This window comes from Peromyscus eremicus, chromosome 9, assembly GCF_949786415.1.
Source record: "Peromyscus eremicus chromosome 9, PerEre_H2_v1, whole genome shotgun sequence".
NCBI lineage: Eukaryota > Metazoa > Chordata > Mammalia > Rodentia > Cricetidae > Peromyscus > Peromyscus eremicus.
In genome coordinates this window covers 91,128,333-91,155,724 of record NC_081425.1, presented here as the reverse complement: position 1 = coordinate 91,155,724, position 27,392 = coordinate 91,128,333, and the positions used below count along the sequence as shown (strand labels likewise).

The window sequence follows — 27,392 nt, the reverse complement described above, 5'->3', positions numbered from 1 at the left end:
TCCAGCTGGGTCTTCAGCCTTGCCAGGAACCTCTCTGCTTCTCTGAGGCAGCCAGGAGGGGTGGTGTGCAAAACCCCAAAAGGCCCAGCACAGCATTTTCTTGGAGCTCTGGCTGTCTCTTGGCCAACCCTCTGCACACATCGCATGTGAGCCTGCAAGCCTGGTCCAGAAAGCCTGCAGTATTTTCCAAACCTTTCTTCCAAACCCTGCTCCTCCCTGCCTCGGATCCTCTCAGCTGAGAAAGCAACAGGAAGCAGAGCAGTCACAGCCATGAAGGAAGCAGAGACTCCACACTTGCCTTGCCTGGGCTTCTAATTCCAGTGAGACTTGTGCTATGAAATAGGCTACAGGAGCGTCAGATCATGCATCCCACACAACCAGAGCCAGGAATAGCCTGTTCGTGCCTGGTGTGGCCGTCTGTGCTCTGGCTCTGTGGTTGGGGGATTTCTGTGGCCCAGCCACAGTGTAAAGGTGTTCTGGTGGTGATGAGGGACCCTTTCTTCCCACTGAAAGGTGAACACCTCCCAGCAGTGATGACTTCTGGGGCCCCTCCTCAAAGCAAGACCTAGCAGCCAAGGGAGAGGGGCAAGTGGCAGCGGTGTCAGAAACTGGGCCAGATATGGGCAAGGGCAAAGCTGGGGGAAGCAGTGTCAGCAGTGAAGGGGTTAAAGATGACCTCACCCTTGTGTTATGTGGACAGAGAAAGTGTCAGGGCGATCAGACAAGTCGAGAGAAATATTGCCCTTGGAGCTGCTGTCTACGGCTTTGCCTGAGGGTTTTTGTTGTTGTTGTTGTTGTTTTGTTTCTAAACGAGTTTGCAGACCACATGGAAAAAGTCCGTCACTTAGCAACGCAGCAGTAAAAGTCGGGTCTCAACCAGGCAAGCACGAGCAGAAGGTGCAGAGTTTAGCTTCCGTCCTTCTGGTTTGGTTAACAGGCTGCTCCTTGAACACGGTTTGCTTGAGGTTTTGACCTTCACCTTGGGGCTCCTGCACAAACAGCCTAGGCTTTCTCTGTCTAGCGGCTGAACCCTCAGGCAGGACAAGTCCAGCCAAGAGCCTGCCTTACCCCTGCTCAGCCCAAGCTCAGTGGAACTCTGTTGTTTAATGGGGCTGCTGTGTGCTGAAGTGCCTCTCTCTAACAGCTGGACTCCAGCACGTGATCCCGGAGCTGGCCCCCTGCAGCTGACCACACCCTCTGTGTGTTCTTAGAGAGTCACACCGGGACCTCTAGGATGGAACTGTGTCTTCCCTCTCAGCCAAGCCCCCAGCTCCCAGGCCGCGGTTTTGCTGAATGAGCTGGAATGATCTTGTACTTGGACTGGACAGTCCTGGAGGCTGACTTAGCTGATGTCCAAGTCCTCCTGTGCATTGTGCTGCACCCTTGGCTCACACCCAAGGCATGTGGGTGGTGTTGCAGGAAAACGACCTGAAGTTACGGACTCCCCCTGTACTTCCAGCCCCCAGAATCATGAGCCAAATCCTCCACTTTCAAAGATCTGCGTTAAGATCTCTCTGTTCTCACACCATTCTTCAGAGAGATGGTGCAGTTGCGTAATGAGTGGGAGAGGGGTCCCACAGCTCTGTCCCATCCCCAACATGAAACTCCAAACCTCAGTAATGAAGCAGGATGGAGGGGGGCTTCTGGGAAGGCTGGATCAGGTCATGTGAAATGTCCACTAGAAAGTTCCCAAGACGGGAGTCCGGAGCTGAGGCGTAGAGTAGAGCATGAAGTGGGGCTTTCAGGCTTGCCCATTGTCTGTCATCTGCGTCCTCTGCAGTGTGATGGGACTGGCTGGGCATCAGGCACACCATACTAGCCCAGAGACCTGGGAATTCGGCTCCTTCGGGGGTCTGATTCTAGATGCTATTCGTTGCTATAGTGCTCAGCAGTGCTCAGCATACTCGTAAGGCAACCTCACAGTCAGGGAAATGCCTTCAGGTTGGGAAAACTGAGATCTCACACATCCATAGCAACAGGGAGGGGGTGGAAGAGACCAGATCAGCCCCTCCCACCAGTCTACCTGTGTCACCTCCACCAACCAGCACCATTAAGAGGAGAAAGAACCCTGGCCAGCGTTGTAGAAGTTCCGCTTTGCTCACATGGGAAAAGACAGCTGCTCAGTCTGTTTGTGCTGCTATAACAAAATACCAGAAGCTGCATATTTTATAAGCAAAAGAGGCTTACTTGACTCGTGAGTCCAGTAGCCGGAATCTGAACAGCATGGTGCTGCCATGTCCATCATAGCCTGATAAAGAGGCAGAAGGAGAAACTGCTGTCCGTGGACTGGTGGCCTCACCCTTTTAAGAACTCACTTTGTTTTCTTGTGCTTTAAGAACTCTGTACATGCACGCGGTGTGTTCTGAGGAAACCCAGCCTCATTCCCTCCACTTCAGTTTGCCCACTATGCCTCCCACCGATATTTCCTCCCACCTGCAGGTGCTTTTTCCTTTTTTAACCAACTGAATCCACTTAACACTGCCCGTGTGTGCATGGGTGTGGGACCTTCTACTGTTGCCTGGGAGTCTTTCAGGCTGTGTCCCTGAGGAAAACTGACTTCCCCTCGTTGATTGCCAATAGTTCCTCAGCTAGGGATGGGATTCCATGAGCATCCCCACCTCATCCACACTGGGATTTTGGCTGACTTAGCTTCACTTTGGGGACCCTGATTGTGATAGGAATTCATCAGTGGCTGCATTTTACTTTTGGTTGTTTCTGGGTTTGTTTGTTTGTCTTTGGTTGTTTACTTCTGGTTGTTTCTGCCTGGTTTAGGTGCCCACCCTAAACAAAAGCCTTGTGTTGTAAATTCTTGTTCACATAAGAAAATAAACAATAAATGACTTCTGGCTTATTCGAATGCTATGAGGTTGGGGAAAAGACACAGGCTCATGAGTAGGATACGCAAAGTCTCCTGTGAGAGACCCTGGTCCACTTGAGGTTCAGCACCAGCCCCTCCCACAGGCCCCTCCACCCAGAGACCTAGCATCAGCACCAGCCCCCTGGGATCAAGAACAGCTCCCCACCCATGGGTACAGCTCCTGGAGCTGGGATGAGGAGGCCTACCCCAGCCACAAAGGGTTAAAATGCCCCAGCCACAAAGGGTTAACCTAACAGGCAAGAGTAGGGCCCTGTGGGAAAGCTATGGCAGGCAATTGCCAGAAAACATAAACAAGAGCAAATGAAGACAGTACATGCTGGGGGAAGCCTAATAGAAGCCAGCTGGGCTGTGGGAAGAGCCACGCCCAGGGGTGGGCTTGGCCAAGTAGGCTCTGGAGGTCAGAGCAGTCTCTCCAGCTGGGGGGACTGCGGAGCATGGCCTAGAACTCAACACTGCCTGCGAGGTTGGGCATGACCGGCTCAGACACCTGAGGGATGCTTGCTCTGGCTGCTGGGAGAAGGCTCACCTAGATGTCTTCTCAGCCTCGCCCCAGCAGGGCAGCAAAGCTGTAGCACACACCGACCACCGAGTGGGCATGGGGAAATTGGATATGGATGGCGCTGTTCTCTGGGTTGAGTCTTGGACTGTATGAGAGTGGAGAGGGTGAGCTGAGTAATAGGAGCCATGCATGCATTTGAGTCTCTTTGCTCTGGCTACGGACGTGATTAACTGCTTCAAGATCCGGCCTTGACTTCTGCCGTGATGGACTCTAACCTGGGAGCGTGAGCTCAAATAAGCTCTCTCTTCCCTAAGCTGCTTTTTGTAAAGGTATTTTGTCATTGCAACAGAAAGGAAAATAGGTCATGTGACCTTGCACACATGTGGAAAGTCCCTAGGGGATGCACTTGCCTCCTCAACTCCCTCCCCCCTGCCCTGTTTTCTTCTTTGTTTTCCAAGCTCAAACAGCGGCTAAGCCATGGAGTGGACATCATCACTAAAGGCTCATATCAGCATCACAGACAATTGTTTTGCTGCCAGGGGCTTTCCAGCCCCTCCTGCCTTTCCTCCTCCAGACACCTGTCCCCAAGCATAGCTCTCCCACCCACTCCTGGGCAAGGGAGTCTCCAGGACAGCTGGCCTGAAGCCAGACATGGTGCTGCTGGTGTCCCAGCCTGAGATGCTAGGGCTCACACTTGTGACTTCACAATGGTAGAAAGCAACGCCTAGCCTGGGCCTCCTCTGAAGCTGAGCAGCCAAGGAGAGTACAATTCTCCCAAGTACGATGGATTGCTAAACCGGCATGCAGTGTGTAAGGGGCACTAAATGCACCCGTGGCTCACAATCTCATAGAAGTGGGGAGTCTCTGTTTCCGGTCTAAAAAGCTAGAGCCACATTATGGCGTTTATATGAAGTTGCACTGGACAGTGTGGGAAATTACTCTTCATTGAGGAGACTTTTCCCCCTGGGAGATGAACACCACAGAGTCATCAGCAACAGCTGAAGCGCTTGCCTGTCTTCCCACCCGCCTGGGCCCAAACATGCTCTTCCTCTGCTCCCCTCTCTGCCGTCAGAGGCAATTCAGACACAGGTTCTCACACAGAATGGGGAGGGGACTGGGAGGGCCCCTGTAGTTCCAGAGGCTTTCTGAGGATGTGACAGGACCCCGCACGCATGTGCCTGAAGTCCAAGCTACCTCCTGTCTCCACCTCAGGTTGTTGTGACTATCTCTCCCTTGCCCTTCCACTACCTCTCTTCCCAAGTTATTAATACTCATTCATGACAAAGTCACTGAATGGGACCAGTTCACCCTGGTTATTAACACTCATTCATGACAAAGTCACTGAACGGGACCAGTTCACCCTAGTTATTAACGCTCATTCATGACAAAGTCACTGAATGGGATCAGTTCACCCTAGTTATTAACACTCATTCATGACAAAGTCACTGAATGGGATCAGTTCATCCTGCCTGAGGCTGCCTGAGGCTTGCTTTGACTGGCATCCATCCGCCTTTTGAAGGGGCACTGTGGATTAACAATGGGAAACTTCCTGTAGTTCCTCTGCAGACATTATTTACTCTTTAAAATGTGTTGTTCCTGTGGGATGTGTAAAATGTCTTTGGGGAATAGGTTCTCTTTGTGTCAGGCCTCATACCTGTCCCCCGCTGGGGAAGCGGTCAGCCCCCCAACCTGGACTTTATCATTTTGCATTTCACAAACTCAGTACTGTATCCCTCCCTGCTCAGGAGCGTGAAGTGTTTACACAGCTCTCCATAACTTGGCTGCATTAAGGGTTGAGCTGGTGTAGCTCTATCTACAGCTACCAGGAATGTCAGAGCCTTCCCCAGCTCAGGGCCTGGACACAGAGATTCCTATGTGGATCTCAGCCAGTCTCATTCCTGCTGATCTAACCAATGAGAATAAAGCCATCACCAACTTATCTGCTCTTGAGAAAGGAGAGCAAAGGATAACTTCTGCTGTCCATGGAGTCAAACCTGTGCTCTAAACTCAGAGGCCAGAGAGGAGGCTGCTTCCTTTCTGATGTTGGGTGCAGAAGCCACGGAGCCCAGCTTCCCGTGACCAAGGAAAGGCACTAGAAATTATTTAAATCAATTAAAAATGGCAGATGGCTGAAAAGTCAGGAAGCATCTGAGAAAATGTGGAAAGGGTACCACAGGCATATGAGTGTGTGGAGAGGTTCCCACGGGCATATGAGTGTGTGGAGAGGGTCCCACAGGCATATGAGTGTGTGGAGAGGGTCCCACGGGCATATGAGTGTGTGGAGAGGTTCCCGCGGGCATATGAGTGTGTGGAGAGGGTACCACAGGCATATGAGCATGTGGAGAGGGTCCCACGGGCATATGAGCGTTTGGAGAGGGTCCCACGGGCATCTGAGTGTGTGGAGAGGGTCCCACGGGCATATGAGTGTGTGGAGAGGTTCCCACGGGCATCTGAGTGTGTGGAGAGGGTCCCACGGGCATATGAGTGTGTGGAGAGGGTCCCACGGGCATCTGAGTGTGTGGAGAGGGTCCCACAGGCATATGAGTGTGTGGAGAGGTTCCCACGGGCATATGAGCGTGTGGAGAGGTTCCCACGGGCATATGAGCGTGTGGAGAGGGTCCCACGGGCATATGAGTGTGTGGAGAGGGTCCCACGGGCATATGAGTGTGTGGAGAGGGTCCCACGGGCATATTGTTCGGGAAGAGGATGGAGGGTGCAGACTCCACCATGAAGAATGAAGCAGTGGCTGCTTTGTTTCCATGTTCCTTCTGAACCAAGTGTGGTCACTTAAATCTTCCCTCCTGTATCCTGTCACCAAATGTTGCCATGCACGACACAGTGTGTGTCTTTCTCTTGTAGGCAATACCTCTCCAAGGACATCAAATTCTGTGTAGTGTCACTGTCTGGCATACAAGTTAATACCTTGACACGGGCCATTGGTCTGGCACGTTAAATCTTTGGGAAATTGCCATGATTCTGGTGGTATAGGCTTTGTTGGTCTATTTCAGTTTTGTTTCCAGCCTGTTCCTGCTTTGAATAGAAGCCTCCTGTGTTTATTAAGTGTGTCAAGACTCTGCAGAAACATCGCAGTTTGTGTACAGAAAGAGAGGTTGGCTTAAACAAAAATTGGAGTTAAGCAAGTACTAAATCCACAGGGTGGGCTGGCAGACTGGAGACCCTGAAGGAGCTGATGTGTGGTCCATGTCTGAGGTGTCTACTATGGAATTTCTTCTTGCTCAAGAGATATCATTCTTGGGCTGTATTCAGGCCTTCAACTGACTGGATGAGGCCCACACACACTGTGGAGGGAAATCTGTTTTACTCAAAGACCACTAATTTAAAATGAAATCTCACCCACTAACAAGCCCATGGGATTATTCAAAATAGCTAAACCAAATATCTAGATACTTTGACATACACTTAGAATTAACTATCACACTAAATCCCTTAACGTGGCAGGATTTGAACTCATGCTCTCCTTCCTATCAGTTGTAGGGCAGCCGCTGACCTCTCTGCTCAACTCTTTTCGGCTTCCAGAGTGATTTGTCTCTGAATCCTGACTATTTTACCTGTGTACTGAGGCTGGGGGTCAACCAAGAACTGGAGAACTTTAAAGCAGACCCACTGCATCCTTAAGTCGGCTTCCTTTCTGGGTTTGTTCCCCAAATCCTAAGAGCTGTGATGACAGGGCATCAAGACCTACACCCACCTTGTGTGCAGCGTGTGCTGGGGTGTATCTTTGGGAAGACACTGGGCACCTCTGAGGCTCCTTCTCTGCTTTCCCCTGCTTTCAGCACTCAGCGTGGCCCTCTGGTGCCTTTTAAAGGCTCTTTCACTGCTCTTTGTACGGAGTATATTGTGGACACTGGTAAAGGGCTAGAATGAGGCAAAACTAGGTCATCCCCAACGTTAGAATCCTGTGTTACTTTTTAGTGTCCTGCAACTTCCAAGTAAATAAATATTTTTGTTCTAGCATGTATAGTGTGTATGCCTGTCACTCTGTGTGTCTGTGTGTGTGTTGTGTGTGTATATGTGTTGTGAATCTGTGTGATTTATTTGTGTCTATATTGTGTTTATTGTGTGTCATGTATATGTGTGTCCGTGTATCAGTGTTGTGAACTATTACTTTAAGATGTATTATAGTTATTTATACTGTGGAATATTTGTTTTAATGATGCAAAGATGAGTTGCATTCTTTTATGTTGCATTTGTTTAACTCTGTGATGCTGTGTTACTACTGTGCCTGTCTAAAACACCTGATGATCTAATCAAGAGCTGAATGGCCAATAGCAAGGCAGGAGAAAGGATAGGTGGGGCTGGTGGGCACAGAATATAAATAGAAGGAGAAAAGGAAGATTAAGGAGAGAGAACAAGGAGAGGAGGACGCTAGGGACCAGCCACCGAGCCATCCTGTCAGCCACAAAGTAAGAGTGAAAGTAAGATATACAGAAGTAAGAGAATGGAAAAGCCCAGAGGTAAAAGGTAGACGGGATAATTTAAGTTAAGGAAAGCTGGCTGGAAACTAAGCCAAGTTAAGGCCAGGTATTTATAACTAAGAATAAGCCTCTGTGTGTATTTGTTTGGGAGCTGGGTGGAGGGCCCCCAGAAGAGAAAAAGAGTAAAAACAATCAACTACATATCAGTGCTTTCTGTGTCTGTGTGTATGTGTCTATATATGTGATGTGTGTATATCTGTGTGTAGCGTGTGTGTGTGTGTGTGTGTGTGTGTGCCTGTGTGTGCTTATGTGTGTTATGTATATGTGTGTATGTGTTGTGTATGTGTGTGTGTCTGTATCTTTGTGTATATATATGTGTTTTATGTGTGTGCCTGTGTGTATTGTGTGTATGTGAGAATGTATGTGTATATTATGTATTGTGGTGTGCGTGTGGATTGTGTGTATGTGGGTATCTGTGTGGGTGTTTGTATGTACTGTGTATGTGTATATTGTGTGTCTGTGTGTTGTGTATGTATATGTTATGTATGTGCCTATGTGTGTTGTGTGTCTGTGTGTCTCTGTGGGTCTGTGTTGTACTGTACATCTGTGTGTGTCTGTAAATGTTCTGTGTGTGTGTTGTGTGTTAGTGTGTCTTTTTGTGTGTCTGTGTACATTGTGTGTGTCTTTCTGTGTTTTGTGCCTCTGTGTCTATGTTGTGTGTTTGTGCTGTGTGTCTGTGTGTCCTTGTGTCTACATGTCCATATGTGTTGTGTAATGAACCCATCCCAGGCCTTATATGTGCTAAGTCTCATTTTCTTATTTGCAAACTCATTATAATTTTTATATAATTTTAATTTTAGTTATGTTCCTATAAAACAACATGTTGCTCAATTTTAAACTAAAAGTAATTGTTTTTATAGGTGAATTTCATAAATTTAACCAATTTACACCTAATTTCTTGGTTTGTTTTAATTTGTGAGACAAGATCTTATATATCCCAAGCTAACTTTCAAGGCACCATGTAGCTGAGGATGTCCCTAACCTCCTGATTCTCCTGCCTCTACCTCCTAGGTTCTAGGATTTCAGGCCTGCACCTCTGTGTCCACTTCCACTTCCTTTGGATGACATCATCTGTTGTGTTTGCTCCTCCCCCTCTCCCTCCTGTCGGCCCACCTTTTCTGGACTGTAACTATTTGTGAGCATCCTGTGTACTTTCTTTTCCTTCTTAGCATCTTCAGTTGGCACCACACAAACTCAGCACTGTATCTGCTGTCAGTCAATTGAGCATGAATCAGTCCTCCACAGTGCACCCCACAACAGTCTGCCTTCTGCTCCTGATAACAGCTCTTCCTCCCCTCCCTGTTGGCCTGGTACCAGCTCCCGATCTGAGATCACAGGAACCTCAATGAATGGGTTTGGTGTTGCTGTTTCCAGATGCTTATCAATGAGTGTGAGCACTACTGGCCTCCTCTCTCACCGACATTCTTTTATTCACATCCACCTCTGAAATCTTTCAGCTGTGTGTGTTACGTCTATAATCCCAACACTGAGACTGAGGAAGGAGGATCATTACAACTTCAAAGCCAGCCTGGGCTACAGAAGAGACAAGTCAAAAAAAAAAAAAAAAAAAAAAAAAAAGTTCCCCTGTGCTGGAGTTCCTCTCCTTTCACAGCAGATAATCTGGACAGTAAACGTTGAGTTCCTGCATGTTGTAAAATCTTTGTGGCTCGTGTTGTAAAGTCCTTGTTGCTCATCTGACTCTGCCTTCTCGCTCAGTGACAGATTGCTGTTTTGGTGTGGGATATTCTGGGGCTTAAAAATTTTGAACGTACTGCTCCTCTGTTTTCATTGGCTTTGCCACTGAGAGAGGTAGGATGACGTCACAACCTCCTGTCCTCTACAGCTCTGCTGTGGTTGATTCTTGTGTGTGTGTGTGTGTGTGCGTGTGTGTGTGTGTGTGTGTGTGTGTGTGTGTGTTACACGTGTCTGCTGTGCAGAGGCCACATGAGGACATAATGTGTCCTATTCCCCTGAGACAGGGTTTTTCACTAAACCTGGAGCTAGGCTGCCAGACCAGACAATAATACCAGCAGCCCTCCTGTGTCCACCCCCAGCGCAGGATGACAGGCCTGGATACAACGAAACCTGTACGACCAAGACTGACTTTTGATGTGCATTCTGGGGTTTGAACTCTGCTCCTCAAGATTTCACAGCAAACATTGAACCCTCTGAGCCATCACCTCAGTCCTGATTCTTTCTTATGGGCTACCTTTTTCTTGGTTCTAGCTTTTCTCTTTTAGAATACTTTCTAAACACATATTAGAACTTCTGGATCTTTCCTTCACTTCTGTGACCTTTTATTACTAGTCACTTAATATATTTCTGAACAATGAAACCAGTTTCACAGAATAGAGAGAGCCAAATAGCCCAAGCTGGCAGGACCTTCTGTAACCATGGGCTTCCCTGAAGGCTAAGCTCCAGACACCTGGCTTTCTTGCCCTTTAGTTTTCCCATGGTCTTTTATATTTGTAACTTTGTGCATACCAGGGAACATGATCCCCTGGACTCTTTCTTTATGAGCAAAACCCTTCAGGCTGGGGTGGGAGGCTACTATGTTGGTGGTTAGGATTCTCTCTCTGTCCCTCTATGCTCAAACACACCCCATTCACCCCTGTATCATGATGCTTTCTTATCTACTTGCCTTATCTACTTGCCTTATCTACTTGCCTTATCTACTTGCCTGAGCTTCCTCTGTGTCTTCCCCACAGTGTCTAGAGGAGGGCACATGTGTAGATCATTTACAAACTTGGATACGTTCAGTGTTTCACACATAGCAGAGATCAATGTTTCACATACAGCAGTGATTATGTTTCACCCACATCATTGACCAGTGTTTCACCCACAGCAATGACTAGTGTTTCACACACATCAGTGATCAGTGTTTCACATACATCAATGATCAATGTTTCACACACAGCAGTGATCAGTGTTTCACACACAGCAGTGATCACAAGATCCTAGCCCTCTATGGTCATCAACCTCATTTCAGATAGGAGACATCTGAGATAAAGTAGAGTCACTCCAGGGTCTCACTTCAGCCTGCTGGGCTAGAGTCCACACTGCTACCCCTGCTGGGTAAATAAGTGAATCCCTGAAACAGCACATCGCCAGTGATGGTGGGTTGTGACAGTGAGTGGAACTCCAGATGCCCTTAGGAATCTGTGGGAGCTCTGGGTACCAAAGTCAGAGAATACTCAGGTCCCTTATATAAAGAATATGAAATCTGCAAATAAGCTGTACAACCATCCCATTTACTTTAAGTCATCTCCAGATTGCTTATAGTACCTGATATAAGAGTTTGTAATGTGAATAATTATACCTTATTTTCTGTATCTGTTCAATACAAGTACAACTTGTTTTTCTGAAAATGTCGAAACCATGATTATTTGAACCCATAAATGTAGACCTGTAAGTGTGGAAAACCAATTGTACACCTAGACAAGATATGGTTGGAGGTACAGATAGAGCCGGAGGGGTGTGTGTGTGAGTGAGGTAGCCACAGTGTAAGATGGCCATCACTCTTATTTTATTTGTGTCTGAGACTCGATACTTCTGTGAATCTATTTGCACCACTCAAATTTCCTGTCTGTCTAATAAATACCAGAGATAAACCAGCATATGATGAGAAAAGAGTCATTCTGGCCCACAGTTATAAAAAGAAGGTGTATGTTAGTTCCGTCTGCTGGCCCCATTGCTGTGGGCCTGTGGCAACAGAACTACTTACCTCATGGCTAGGATGGTAAAGAAGAAAGAGAAAGAGGAGGATCCAGGGCCCTCTTATCCCCCCCAAGGGCACACCTTCATTGATGGGGGACTGATTTCTAGACCCCAACTCTTAAAGATCCCATCAAGCTGGTGGTCACATATTTCATACAAGGGCCTTTGGAGGACCATGAGTTCCACATACTCACTCATAGAGCAGACTCAGTTTAACCTGAAATATAGGAGCAGGTGATAGGTCTTGGCTTCCAAAAGCTAATGGAGGTAAGAGGGGCATGTTGTGCCATGCAGAGGAGAGGCAGCCTGGGGGAGTCCATGGAGCATCTCCCTTGGGAAGAGCTGCTGATCACAGTCACAGAACTGGTGGCTGTAAACACCCTATCAGGAAACACGGAAGTAGCTCTTGGACATGGTTTCATTCTTTTCTTGCTGTGCAGCCTCTGTGACAGACTCACAGTCTGCTGCCATCTCTTGATGTAAATACAATACAGGACAAATAGCAGCCACACTGTAAAGAATTGCTTTATAAGTAAGTGCTTTCCAGTGAGTCTCTTTTTGTAGAGAAAATTCAGGAGCAGCTCTGGCCCATCTTCCCAGATGACTCTAGAACTTCCACTACCCACAGATGACGGGAAGAACCCAGTCTTTTCTTGGTGAGAGGATAACATTCCCTTACTTAGCTGAGGTCCTGAGCCCCTGATCTCTGTTGCTCCCTAAAGCTCATGTTGGTCTTCAGTGCTGAGGAGAGCACCCCCTTGCCCATATGGTGATCATATCCTACTTTATCATGTGTATGCATAATTTGGGTTGTTGGGAATTTAACCCATGACCTCATACTTGCTAGGCAGGTTCTTTAGCATTGAGCTACCTTCCCGGACCCTATTTGCTTTATTTAAACAATAGAAGCTTCCTTTTTGTTGAATCTATCCAGTTCAAATATAAGTGGGGTTTGTTAACTTTTTGTTTAATCTTATATATTTCAGAAATAACAAAGATCAATGAACATTTAGTTTTTGCATGATTCCACTCAATTTTGTTTCCAACTTAGCTTTAAACAAGTTTATATTAGAGCCACAAAAAGACAAGACATCTTAGAAGATAAAGGTGGCTACTACAAAGCTGGGTGACTGAGTTCGATTCCCAGAACTCATCAACACAGTGAAAATTGTTCTTTGACCTCCACAAATGCACTATGACATGTTCACATATAGGTACACACAGAGGCTCACACAAAAGGAATAAATAAGAATGTAATACAATTTCTAAAAACAGTACCATCATTAAAAAATATCAGATAAACTGGGTGGTAGTGGCCTATGCCTTTAATCCCAGCACTCGGGAGGCAGAGGCAGGCGGATCTCTGTGAGTTCAAGGCCAGCCTGGTCTACAGAGTGAGTTCCAGGATAGGATACCAAAGCTACACAGAGAAACCTGTCTCAAAAAACAAAACAAACAACAACAACAACAACAAAAAATCAGATAAATTCCAGCTAAGAAATGGTCTACAAAACGTTTTACTGATCCTCAACGCTGTCCAAACCATCAAACATAATTCTGAGAATCTTCTGCAGCTGAGGGGAGCTTGAGGAGCCATATAGGATCCTGATGGAGTCCTGGGTCAGGAAGACATCAGGTGAAAGCCAAGGAAATCAAATGTGCAGTTTCAGTTCGCAGTCACGTATGTAATCAGTTCATTTTTCATGGCATGTGCACCACACCAATGTAGGACACAAACAATATGAGAGGTGGGAGGAAACATCATGTGGGGATGCTAACAGCCTTCCCAACAGATGTGCAAACCTAAAACTTTTAAAAGATTAACATTCATATAAATGGAAGCTTCCTTAGTCTCACTTTTTCTGAATTTGGTAGAAACAGACCAAAATCAATGGTAAGTAATAGTTGGTGTTGACTGAGGGCCTCCTGAGTGTCAGTAGGCTACGAGCTTTATGTGCACAGTCTTATTTGGTTAACCCAAAAACGGTACAGACGGCATAATTCTCTGCTCATTGTATAGATGAGGAAAGCCCCTGATGGCTTGTCTTGCTTGCAAAGCATCATTTGATTGCAGAATACCACAACACCATCCTGTACTCCACAAGCAGGGAACCACAAGTGGAAAACACACACACACACACACACACACACACACACACACACACACTGCCTTGGCTGAAACTCAGGACCATGAGCACTTGGACTTAAGATACACTGACCAGGGAGGCTGGGCTGGGGATGCCTCAGTGACAATCCTGCACTCAGCTTTCATAGCCTGTGCCACTTACTTGTCATCTGACAGTCATACGCTCCTGAAAAAAAAGCCTATTTTTGAAGGTTGATTAATTAGTATCACAAGTCTGAGATTGTGACAAATGACCCAGGAGGAAAAAAAAATCAGTTCCCAGGCTGTGCTTTAAGCAGCCCAGGCAGCACCTCATTCAGACTTGCTGTCACCGGCCACCTCTCTGTGTTCATGTCATGGATCCACTGGGCTCAGAATCCCTCTGCCTCAGAATTCCCTCCTGCCTCCTTCATCTTCTCCTGCCTGCTTCTCCCCTCTCCCCTTCTCACTGGACCTTCTCAGGGACCTCTAAGAATATTCCAGAATAAAGATCCACACATGTTTTTAACCCTAATTCTCAGGCACAACCTCCACAGAACTCTTGCAAAAACCCTGCAGGAAATGTGAGGTTCACTTTGTCCAAATTCAACTATCCCCATGCTGGCTGCCAAGCATCAGTTTAAAAATTCAGGACTCAGCTGCAGACCTTTTTTAGCTAGATAGGGTCTAGCCCAAGCCAGAGGCTGCCGACCCTGGGGGTGGGGCTGTCTTCCTCTTTTCCTCCTTTCCATTCTCCCCCAACCGATTCATCTTCATCACTGCTGCCTCGTTCCAGCCCCAACTGCATTTCCCTCCTGCTTGGACTGGGGCAAGGATTAGAAGGACACTGACTCATTTGGAAATCAGCCTGACGTTTCCACGTCTACCTGTGTAAATTGTCTATATGTAGCTGTTTTTAGCCTTTGATGATACAAAGGAGATCTACAGCATCACCTACAAACCCTTACACAATTCCTAGACTTTCCTGTGTGTACGTTTAGTACACAGTGGAAAACATATATATGCAGACATTTATCTTTATGTCCTGAGGTTATTTAGGAATGAAACGTCAATGGTTTTAACTTCTAAGTAGATTGGTACATCTATAGATAATTTTTAATTTGCTGTCTTCTCTCACCTCCCCTTCTCCTCCTTCAGCTACTGAGTCCTACAGGTTCCGCACCACAGCTAGTCTGAGAGTTACTTGGCGTCTTTAAGCACGGTGTTCTCCATGCTGTAGGGAGCTATAGGGGGGCGGCTACATGTGCTTTGGGACTCCATGATCTCCTAGGCCAGGAAAGTAAGGATTACCTCATCCATGGACTCTGCTACAACGTTCCCAAATGAGAGGGTGAACAACCAGGTCTGAATGGCCCTATCCCCAAGACACTGCACCCAACACCGTGGCTCGTTGTGGTTGTCCCCGATATCTCCAAGAGCTACTGTCCTCCCTGGAAGCTGCTCCTAAGAAGGGGAGCTGTCAAGAGGTATTGTTGTCTAGAGTCCCATCTCTGGGGGCTGCTCTCAAGAAGGGCCTGAGAGTTTTCCATTAAAGCTAGAAGAGCTTCCAGAAGGAAGCCATTGAATTGGAGTTTAGGGGGAAAGCCAGAGAGGTATCATTGCCAATGATTCCCCATCCAGGACATCAACCTCTTGCCATCTGGGGAAATAATGTTGGTCAACTGAGAACAATGCAAAGGCATTTCAGTCAAGAACGGACTGCATGTATGACAGTGTACCATAAGACTGCATCATCTAGCAACCTTATAGCCATCTTAATTTGCCTTACATAAAACATGCTGTGTGCACCCACCCAAAGTTGGAAGCATGGAGTGATGCCTTCCTCAGAGTTTCCCCAGAATCAAGTGTCACGTGACTGTGTTTCTCTTTGTTAAACTTTATGTGGAGCAAGGAGCAAAACCACACTCATGTCTGGAAAATATGTCATGAGATGCAGTGGCGGAGAGGACCCCATGGTGTGCATAGAAAACATAAAACAAAGACTGAGAATCCAAAGCCATTCACCTTCGCTCACAAATGATTCCGCCATTCACAAACCAGATGTTTTAATTAAAATGTTGCTAAAAGAAACAAATCAATTACCAGCTCCAGTACATGATGATTTATTCTATCTCACACACAGAAGATTGCTTATGAGTATCATGTAACTGCTTTAGGTGATCAGTTAGCAAAAGCTGCTAATGAGTAGCACTGTTATCAAGTCAGACAAAAGACACCCTGGGACTCCAGACATTATTATAACGCAGCACTTTGTTCTGAAAAAATAGCTTCTCTTTCATCACAACATGATGAAGATAACCCCGTCTGAGCAGACCCAGTCCATACGGCCACCTGTCTTTCCGAAGAACAGAAAAGCAGAGTCTTCCAAGACAGAAATGGTTCAAGTGAGGGAATGTTCACAGAGCCTGTGCCCCGAATCTTGTGTTGATGACCAGAGTAGCAAGACATGGATTTCCTGAGGCCTTTCATGCAAGCACTTTGTACACTGCAACAATCACCACAAAACCACTATATGAGGGTAGCAACGCCAGCCTGCATTCTTGTAGCTCTATGTGAGGACCCACCCCGTTCATTTGAAGAGCTGCAGCTGCAAGGCTCTTCCCAGGGCTGCTGATGCCTTTCCTCTCACTTTGGCTTGGCCTGTCCTCTCCTCCCTTCCCAAGGCAGGCTTCCGTTGATAACACTGGACACTGGCTCATCAGCTCCATGCTCCTCTGGATGCTTACATGGTTCGTCTTTAAAATGGGATTCTTCTGGCAGCTAAGACTGCAAGGCCTGAGTCTAGATGGTTGTAGCCCCACGGTGCTGAGGAAGCAGTCTTGGCTTTGTTCACAAGCCATGTCAGGGTGGGGTTCCATTGATGTGGACACAATGCTTTTGTAGAAGCTTGCCCAGCTCCTACATGGGCACATAGGCTGGGAAATATGGATTTGGGGTTTCTTTTTCCCTTGATGCTGAGTCACATGCTCCCCCTGCACAGACACTTGCAGAACAGGAGTGACGTCTTCCCTCAGGACAGAGGTGCTGCCAAGTGTAGTCCTTTTAGTACCTGCTGCTATGCTGAGTCCATGTAATGATCCATCATCAGCCTTGGGCGTTCAGACCACAAACACCTAAAGCTCTTCCGAGGTAGCTGGCCGCTCACAGCTCAATCACTTGGGCATCTCTAGAAAGGGAAAGAAGCATCGGAAGACTTGCTGTTAGAGGGACTGTGTCCTTACAGTTGGCTGTGTGTTGGCAGCACAGTGAGCAGGTGTGAGGAGCTCACCAGCAGATGTCAGAACCATGGGGGCCTCTCCTCAAACGACACAGAAAGATGCCTGCAGCCAGCACTCAAGCCAGACATCAGCCATGAGGTTGTTTCTGCTTGCCAAACCCAAGGCCACAAGACTTCAGCCATATCAATACAGCAGTATTGGGCACTCATTCCTCAGGTTTAATTAGAAAGTGTCAGGGACTCATTCCTCAAGGTTAATCAGACTATTTGGGGAAAGTGTATATGAAGAACATGTTCAGATCTGGGCAGAGGCTAAGAGGAACAAGGTAGGGAAGCCTATGGGAATGTAATAAAAGATGATACCCTCAGCTCTACATTACAAGTTGTACCAACTTGTACAACCATCACACTCTACGTGTACCAACTGAGACAGGAGGGAAGGCACTGTCCATGCATTTTTTCAAAAGAGGAAAACAGAAGAAAATATGAAGTCACCAAACCAAGCTCTGACACAAACACCTGGAGCTGGAGGTTGGGATACAAAGCTCTGGGCTATGGGACATTTTCATGGAGACTGCCAACATCTCTGTGAAGGAGATGGAGTTCACACTGACACCATAGTTTCCCATAAGCTTTACCTATGGTGATAACAGAATGCCACATTCATGCTGCATTGACTGCTCCCTAATGGCAAATGTGATTAGTTGGGGCTGTTCAGTACCAATCTCATTGTGTCTGACATCTCAGCATAGTGTAGGAGGAGCCATGGCAGGAAGACCACAGAATGGAGCATGCATGGGGCAAGTCAAGTCAAGGGCCATAAAAGGGACAGCACATCTTCACCTAGCCTGCGTCTGAGGGCTGAGGACCTGCATGAGTCTCAAGCTTATAGAGCTTAATGAGAGGTGAACCAACAGTGATGATGAGCAAGAATGGCGTGGGGGCACACAGAAGAGTGACAGGGTGTGCTACTTAGTTTCCTGTTAACATAAACAAGGGTCATCTGGGAAGAGGGAACCTCAGATGAGAAGATACCACCATCCTGTAGGCAAGTCAGGGGGCATTTTCTTAATGTTGGAGGTGCCACCCCGCTGCAGGGGGTTGTGGGATGAGCCTGGAGAGCAAGTCAGTCAGCAGTCTTCCTCGGTGGCCTCTGCTTCAGGTCCTGCCTCTAGGCTCTTGCCTCAAGTTCCTGCCCTGACATCCCTCTGTGATGGACTGTAAGCTGTGAGATGAAATGAACCCTTTTCTCCCCATGCTGTTCTTAGTCATGATCTTCACCCCAGCAACAGAAAACAACCTAGAACAGGAGTGTGGGGTGTGGTCTGATTAAAGTACACTGTTGGCTTTCCTGGAATGTCAAGAGGAAACCCATTATTTTGTAAAATTAATATACACTAATAAAACACTAAAAACAAAAGATCTGGTGGAGGAAGTGGGGACAATTGAAGAAGGAAATCTAGGAGAAGGCATCCAACGCTGTCAAATGCTAGTGTGTCTCGCTAAAAAGGATAATGGTTCAAAAGAACATGGAGTCTGTGGGGGCTGGTCTAGACAGGCAAAGGCTGAGCACAAAGTTCATTCCTTCTGTTGAGTTTAACTAGCCACAAGTTAAATTCAGGGCTGAGGAGAGGGTTTTAAGTGTCTGGACCAACTCAGCACAAGTGCTGAAGATACTAATGACCCAAGTAGACAAGGAGGACAGCCTCCTTGCCGTGGCAGCCCTGAGGCAGGGGAGTGCCTCCTGGACCAAGTCACAGGAGTCAGGACTCTATGAATGTGTGGGTGTCAATAGCCCTCAGGAGCCAGACACAACCTGAAGTAAAAGCTAGGCAGAGGAGGGGACAACATCAGCTGGCTGGCTGAGTAGTGGAATTAGACTGCCTCGCCATGTGTTGGCATGAAGAGAGGGAACAAAAAAATTTGGATGCAATACAATTAGAATGACTGTTAAGCTAAAATATTCTTCCACATTCTCCAAAAAAATCAAAAGTAGGTCAACAAGAAAAAAAAACAAATAGATAAATAAAATCAATATGTGTTTCTGCATCTGGTGAGCCAAGGAGAGCCTTGGAGCATTTGTTATTGAGTTTTGAAAATAGGAACGGGTCTTGGATTTTGTCAGAAATGTCTCACTGATGAGGAAGTGGCTCACTAAATGTCATGAGTAAAGTCCTTCCCTGACAGCCCATTCTAAACCCAGCTTGCTCTTCAGTGGATGCTGAGTAGATTGCCCGCCAAGATCAGGCACAAGGCATGTAGTGCTCTGTGTCTGCTGTCACTAACAGTGTCAATTTAAGATGCCTCAGAGAAGAGGGAGCAATTAGTGTCATTAGAACTGGGAAAGAAGCCAGGTGGCAGTGGCACACACCTTTAATCCCAGCACTCGGGAGGCAGAGCCAGGCAGATCTCTATGAGTTTAAGGCAAGCCTGGTCTACAGAGTGAGATCCAGGACAGGCACCAAAACTACACAGAGAAACCAAAAAAAAAGGGGAAAAAAGGACTGGGAAAGAAGGGGTGCATTTGGGCAGATGAGGGGTGTCGTGATGCTGTGGGATGGTCCTTATGTGCTCTGATTGGTCAATAAATAAAACACTGATTGGCCAGTGGCCAGGCAGGAAGTATAGGTGGGACTAACAGAGAGGAGAATTGAGAGAACAGGAAGGTGGGGGGGGCACTGCCAGCCGCCGCCATGACAAGCAGCATGTGAAGATGCTGGTAAGCCACAAGCCACATGGCAAGGTATAGATTTATAGAAATGGATTAATTTAAGCTGTAAGAACAGTTAGCAAGAAGCCTGCCACCGCCATACAGTTTTTAAGCAATATAAGTCTCTGTGTTTACTTGGTTGGGTCTGAGCGGCTGTGGGACTGGTGGGTGACAGAGATTTGTCCTGACTGTGGGCCAGGCAGGAAAACTAGCTACATCGTGAAAAGTCAAAGGGACCAAAGAAAAACTAAGTCAAATGACACAAGCATCCAGGAAGGTAGCCAATGTGATCCATACTCAATGGCCAGGCCACAGAAGTAACGGGAAAGACCATAAACACACAAGATATTCACAGTACTTAGGAGTAAACTTAGTAAGAAAGGTAAAAACCTTATGAATAAAACCCAAGAGCTTTCATTGAAACACATGAGAAGGGACATGCTAAGTGTCTTTATAACAAAACCATGGTGTATGTTCACAGGAAATGCAGCCATAAAGAACAAAAAGAGCCTGTGGTGTGCGGAAACACGGATGGAGCTGGAGGGCATGGTGTTAAACGAAGTGGGCTGGACACAGAAAGCTGCACACATGTTCGTGAACACAGGTGGATGCTAAGAAAAACGTTAACCTGAGCACAGACTACTGAGAACTAGAGGTTGGGATAAAGCCAAGCTGGATTTGAATGTTAGATGCATGCACTGAGATAGCACACTAAACCCCACTAATAAGTGTGATTAACACATTTGCTAATCAAACACAAAATAGATGTCTCCCATGGATTTCTGGTTAATGTCAACAATGAAATTAATCAGCTCCAGTCTAATGTGTAAAAATAATATATCCCCAGTGAAATACCAAGACATCTGTTTTCACAGTAAAATTCTGAAGCTGACCGGAAAGTCTTGCCTAAAGCTACCAGAACTAAACTAGCAAATGTTTCCCTGAGGAGCAAGGGAAGTGTGGGTTTGCTGGGGGTGGGAGGAGCCAGCCCACCAGATGGCAAAGCATCCCCAGAACTCCTCACAGTTACAGTGTGATACCTGCCCACTGCTGACCGCAGGTGGCCAAGTCCAGAAGCATCCACACATGCGTGGGAGCCGAGAACAAATCAGACAATGGGACAAGAGGGTGGGGCCAACGTGGCCATGTGTCCTTCTGATTCACTTTTCTTTAAGATTGATTTATTTTGTGGGTGGGTGTATATATGCATATGTATACACACACGTGTACATGTACGTGCTCGTGTGCGTGTGCGTGCGTGCGTGCGTGCGTGCGTGCGTGTGTGTGTGTGTGTGTGTGTGCCTTTGGAGATCAGAAAAATACATCAGATCATCTTGGAGCTTGAGTTCCAGAGTTCCAGGCAGTTGTGAACCACTGGACATGGTGCTGGCAGCTGAACTCAGGTCCTCCGGGAGGGCAACGAGCACCTCCCTATAGTGATATTTTATTTGTACTGAAATGTGATTTGTATGTTAATAAATAAAGTTGTCTGGGGGTCAGAGCTATAAGCAAGCCATAGCAAAAGCTGGGCGGTGGTGGTGCATGCCTTTAATCCCAGCACTTGGTAGGCATAGCTAGGTAGATCTCTGTGTGTTCAAGGATGCAGTCAGCATTGGAGAAACACACCTTTAATCTCAATACCAACCATAGAAGACCTGGAGGTCTGTACAGACAGGCAGTGATGAGGCGGTCATGTGGTTGGGTTTACAACCAATGAGAAGGCAGAACAGAAAGTCTTTATAAAGACAAACACACAAAAAGAAGTAGTTCTCTTGGCTGGAGAGGATCGCTGAAGCAGGAAGGGTAAGGCTCTTAGCTCTGACCTCTTGGGCTTTCATCTTTGCATTGGTTCTGTGTTTCTTATTGAATAAGACGGTTACTTCTACACCTCCCTACTGAACCATCTCTCCAGCACCTTCTGCTCGTTTCTGAGACAGGGACTCACTGTCTAGTTCAGGCTGGACTCCCATTGGCAGTCCTGCCCGCACCGGGATTCCAGGCATGCACCACTATACTTAACCAAGGTTTGTAGTGAGGTCGCTGTTTGGGTAAAAGACCAGACATGTCCATAGCTCACCTCACACACCAGAGTGAATGCCAGCAAATCAAACAAACAAAAAACATCTTAAAATACCACAAAAACATACCTGAATAAATATAAAAATCTATCATTATATATAAATATCATAAAATATCATGAATAGATATAAAATTAAAACTGACTATATGTAAATGTTTAAAATTCAATGCTTTTTTGTGAAAGGGCCAAGGGTAGGGCCACTCAGATGGTGACCTTGAAGCAGAGATGTATCAACAGTTTGGTGAGAAAGAATTCTCTGTGTTTATGTTTGAACAGTCTCGTCTTTGACTTTTGTTCCTCTCTTACCTGCTCAAAAATAAAATTAAGGGTTTTAAATAAAGCATTAAGCTACCCTAGGCCCTGAGACCAGTATCTCTAATTCTGTATCAAATTGGTAGCTCCACCCACACAGAGAACATTATTATTTAAGTTGAACATATGGCTCTGGCTGTATACACCCGTGCTGGCTGGGCAGGCCATGCCAGGATACTGCTGTGATTCAGGAAGCAACGTGTGTGGTGACTGGAATTGAGCAAGAGGGTAAAAATCCTGCTAGATAGAGAAACAAGTCTCCATGTCATCGAGATAACATAGAAATGCAGAGGGGAAGGTGTGGAAAGCCTCAGAGGATTGGTTTTGCCTTTTCCATATAGACGCTCAAAGAACCCAGAAGAAATGACATGCTGGTGGCCATGAGTGTGACACAGTCCGTCCAAATTTAGATTTCCAAAAATCAACCCCCATAAAAACAGAAGAAAGCCAAGGAAAGGAGTGAGGGGTAGCTCTGGCTGAGAGTAGTACACAGGGAACCTGAGATACCGTGTGTGTGTGTGTGTGTGTGTGTGTGTGTGTGTGTGTGTGTGTGTGTTTAGTTTGGAAGATGCTCCAGGACAACCAGGTTGTTGTCACAGGGCCCACTTGTCATTAAGAAGTGACTTGTACTTCCCCCTTCTCCTGCCCCTATTGGCCTATGGCAGTTGGAAGAGCTGTCCCTGGCCCTCACCAGCGTCAGCACTCAGGAGAGTGGCCCCTGAACCTCACCTGGGCAACACAGTAGAGCTGTCCTTGGTGGCGTAAGTATGCCTAAGCCGACCCTGAGGGCCTGAAAGCAGAACTTGTCCTGTCCCTTGTTTTTCAGTGCACAGGGTGAACAAGCAGGAGCAGTCCTGGAGAGCTCACCCTGGTGAGAGCTCTCCTGGGAGAGAGCTGGTGGGCTGACCAACCCTGCAACCACCCGGGCCCAGAACCAGGGATATGAGTTGGCCCACACTAACATCCACCCAATCTATGATCTACTGGAGCATGTCCTACAGATCCAAAGCTGCAGGATCTCCACGACACAGGGAAAAAACAGAATATCCAAGAGGAGAACCAGTGAGGGCCCAGTATCAATAGTGGAGCAGAAACCACAGGCCTTGAACCAGACCAAGGACTCCTTGCAATGAACGCTTGCAAGTAAAGACATATGGACTAAAGGGAATATGATGATATTTTTCTTCTTGTTTCTTCTTTTCTCTTAAATTTTATGTTATTTTATGGGGGGGCAGGTTGCAAAGTCAGAGGGCAGATAAGAAGGGACAGAGAGATGAATGGATCGAGATGCATGATGTGACAGACACAAAGAATAAATAAAAGGTTAAAAAAAAGAAAGAAATACCTCGCATTTACCCAACTTGGGATACTTTGAGCAACAAAGAATTATGACAGTGATAGATTTAAAAGCATTGAAGTCTAGCAAAACAATAATCAGTAAAAAATTAAAAAGGAAGAGAGAGAGAAGTATAAAAAAGTCCTTCCCGATCCCCCCAAAAAAGAATGACAGGTGTTAAATGCAGAAGAGGTACCAGGATTGCACACTCAATATTTTCATAACCACCAGTGGCAACAACTCACTTAGACATGGGTTATGAATAGGTGAAATCAACGAGTGAGGATTGCTGGGGACAAGCTATGCTCACAAAGCATCAGTTCAGGGTGTTTGCTATTGACACAGAACAGTGTCATCTCTACAGTGCATGGCTTCCTTAGCCAAGCCATCAAAACAAGCATCACCAACAGGGGGCCTGGCTGAGGTTAGGTAGGCACCTCTGGTGCTGGACAGCGCAAGATAGGCAATGCTGCCCCCTCTCGGTATTCTTAGCACACCCCCCCATCAAAAAAGCGGGGGGGGGGGAGGGAGAGAAGGAAATGGAACATTATGCAATTTAATCTTAGGCAGTTCAAAATGAACAATGTTGTGGGGAGAAAGGGGAAAAAAGGTGCAGGGAACATATAAATTTCGTTTGCAACTTCTCTGTAGATTTCAAGATTGTTTTCAAACAGAAAGAGGACAGGAGCGAAGATCGGAGACAGCTGCAGACCTAGGGTGGTCATCCCAGGCAGCTGCTGAATTACCCCTGGGTTCAGCCCATGAACTGTACAGGCAACTAGGGGATGTGAGTAGAATGTGATGAACCAGAGAAGGGCAGGTTCAACCAGGACCCCAAGATCATGCCCCTCAGCCTCTGCTCCCAATATGCAGACTGTCCTGCTCTCAAACCCCACAAAGCAGTATGAGAAGCAAACCGTCAAACACACAGAAGCCTGCTAACACAGAGCGGCGTTTTGGATTTTGTTTTTGTTAAATCGACTAAATTGGCTAACAGATCGGCCACTGTCAAAGGAAGGTTATAGGAAAACTAGACTCTCCTTCAGTTAAAGCCCAGTTCTCTCAACTCTAATTGAGCAATTGAGCACAGCTTTGCTTTTAGTATGGCCAAAGGATCATCCCTTTTAGTATAGTCCTAAAGGACTGCTGTCCAAGCATGAGGTCTCTAGTGCCAGCATTCCCACCACGGCAAGCAGAAGAGCCACAGCTGCCCCCAGGGCAATGCCAGCCTTCCTTCCTGTTAGGGAGGACACTGAGGATGAGCCTCGGAACAGAGGAAGACACTGTTAATAAAGTCTAGTGCAGAGCAGGAGGTGAGACCAGGCTGGGTGGTAGCCTTGGCTCTTGGTGCTCAGCTGCTTCCTGGGGTCTCAAGTTGCCTGGGATCCCCAGACTTCATCTAGTGTTAACTCGGGAAACTTGGCCACCTCCCTCTGCTGAAGTCTCTCCTTCCCCTCTCTTCACCTCCTTTGTTGCTGCTTTTGAAGGGTGATTTTCAAACAGCTTTTGCAGCCCTCTTGCCTCCTGTAGCCCCGTGCCTCAAAGAATCCAGAGCTGTATCACTTTTGTCTTCTTTCTGCAGCCTCTCGGCTGTGGTTCAGAGGATGTCCCAGAGAGTCTGAGCTCTGGGGGGACTTCCAGAGGGGCTCCCAGCTGCACAGGCCCTCCTCCTAGCTCCAAGAGGATGACTGGGACCATTCCAGCACCCTTCTCCTGCCCCCAGTCCTCAGTGCTGGACAGAAGTTCCAGGCCAGGGTTCAGAGTTGTTCACTTAACCAAAGGCTCTCACGCCCCAGGGAGCTGAAACCTCTTCTCTTCCACGTCTTCCCTCCCCACACCATAGACTAAAGCATCTGCTCTCACCAGATGGCTCCCTCACTGGCCAAATGGCCCACTGGTGTCCTCCTTTCCCAGGGCTCCTGTGCTTGTGTGGGTTTCTCTTTGCTTTCTACCTGCACCCTCACACAATCTACTTCCCACAGGGTGTGCATCCCTCTGCACCGCCAAGGCGCCACAGAGTCACACAGGCCTTTCCCACCTCATCACAGATGGCTGTCACCTGTGACCCCTGTAGTTGGAGGGGACTTGTTTTCCCTCTCTTGCCACCCAGCACCTGTCTCATGACCGCATGCCCATTCATTCATTCATTCATCCATCCATCCATCCATCCATCCATTCATCACAGACACAGGCTCACACTCTGTTCTAGGCACTAGGCTATCTGATGGAGCTACAGAGATGAAAAGAAAGACCTGCTCTCAAGGAGGTCACATTTTAGAGAGAGAAACAAAAAAAAAAAGGCACAGAATTTAATGACGTGATATGTCATGCATCTGTGGGAAAGAGGTGTAGAGATAAACAGTCAGGGCTGGGGAGAAGGCTCAGTCAGTAAGTTCTTGAAGCAAGTATCAAGAGCTGTCTGATCCCCAACACTCATGCAAAAGCCGGGCACACACCTGTAACCCAGCACTGGGGAGGGGCCACAAGGGGATTCCTGCACCATGCTGCAGCCAGCCTAACCAAACCAGCAAGCTCTGGGCTCAGTAAGAGACCTCATCTCAAAAATTAAGGTGGAAAATGGTTGAGAAAGATACCCAACATCAGCCTCTGGTATCCACGTGTGCGCACATGCGTGTGTACAAGCCTGGCACACATGAACACATCCAAATGCACACATGGAAAAGAAAGAGAAGGGCACAGTGGGGTGCTATTTAAAGCGGGCTATGTAGAATCAAATGGTAGCACTGATGCAGAGGTGTAAAAGAAATGAAATGTAAGGCTTGCAACCATCTCAGCAAAGAGCATCGCTGTTATAAAGTCGTGCGTGCAAAGGTCCTGGGGCAAGCTGACCAGAGAAGATACGGGTTCCATGCAGGAAAACAAAGCTGCTGGATGTCAGTGAGTGAATTCAACCTGGGACAGACTCTGGTCACGGAGGAGCAGCGGACTTTATTCTAAGTCCCATGCATGGAAGGTTCTGAGTAGGGTGTTGGGGAGGAATCTAACCCAAGCTGTGCAAAGACAAGTCTGGGCCCCTTTGGCTACTGTACCCTGTGGCCACTACTCTCATGGCTCCCACTGGTCCAAAGAAGGGAAGAGTAGCAGGCAGGACCTGTAAGGTGCATTTCAGTCCTCTATGGTGACTGACTAGCTGAGGTGGGGCCAGGGGCTGGGGGTGGGGGATGGTACCCACTAACCTTACCTGGGGCTTCTCTTCTTCTGCAAGATGGTATCTAAACAGAGAGAACAGAGCATTAGCAAAGAGGGCCTGTGATTCCTCTGCCCAGCTGGCATGTGTTGGGGTCAAAGTCAGCCCAGTGGAGGAGCTCTAGGGTGGGTCACTCACTGGGAAGTGGTTCAGGGCACATCTTAGTGCTGTTGGGACCTCCCTGTCCATGGCTGGTTCCTGAGCCCCTTGGCTGGTACACAGGTGTGACCGAGTGTTCCCCATACTGCCCAGGGCCCACATCCCCTCTGCTTGCAGCCTAAATCTCCTAAAGGAGCTGACATTCTCAGGAGAGTGAAGGTCAGGGACTGGAGGATGGAGAGACAGCCAGGGAAACAAAATCAAAGCCAAGCCAATGTTTGTGACCGGTGATGCCCATTTCCAGAAGTTCCTTTACGGCCCACATCACCCTTCCCATGTATCTCTACAGGTCATGTTATATTTTCAAAAAGAAGAGAGCCTCCTTCCTCCTTGTCCTCAGATCCACCCCACAGAAAATTACACCATCATCATCTTCATTGTCTCAGAGTCACAGACTCACATGAGCCCAGCCACATCCGGATCACAGGCAACCACTCTGCCCTGCCCTGGGTGTAACTTGCCCATCAAACAGCTGAGCTCAGAACCACCTCAGGGCCTCCTAGGATCGATTTTATCTGATTATATCCATGGGATGAGACACCAGAACTCCTGCTTGAAACTAACTTCAGCTCTTCACATCTTTCTCCAGAAAGCTGAATTCCCAGAACACCAAAAGGGACTGAATAGAGAAGTGCATGGTGACAGAGAGATAGCC

The 27,392-nt window shown here is 47.3% G+C and overlaps 1 protein-coding gene across 1 annotated transcript in view; it reads right to left on the bottom strand.

The window, feature by feature from the left end:
• Positions 1–15,801: 15,801 nt before the first annotated feature.
• Tmem273 (transmembrane protein 273) overlaps positions 15,802–27,392 on the bottom strand; it is a 46,978-nt gene continuing 35,387 nt past the window's right edge. Inside the window, exons 4-5 of the mRNA XM_059273135.1 lie at positions 26,573–26,603; positions 15,802–16,881 (exon numbers count right to left, since the gene is read on the bottom strand). Coding sequence (XP_059129118.1) covers positions 16,857–16,881; positions 26,573–26,603 — 56 coding nt within the window. The 3' untranslated portion in view covers positions 15,802–16,856. The remainder of the gene's footprint in view (positions 16,882–26,572; positions 26,604–27,392) is intronic.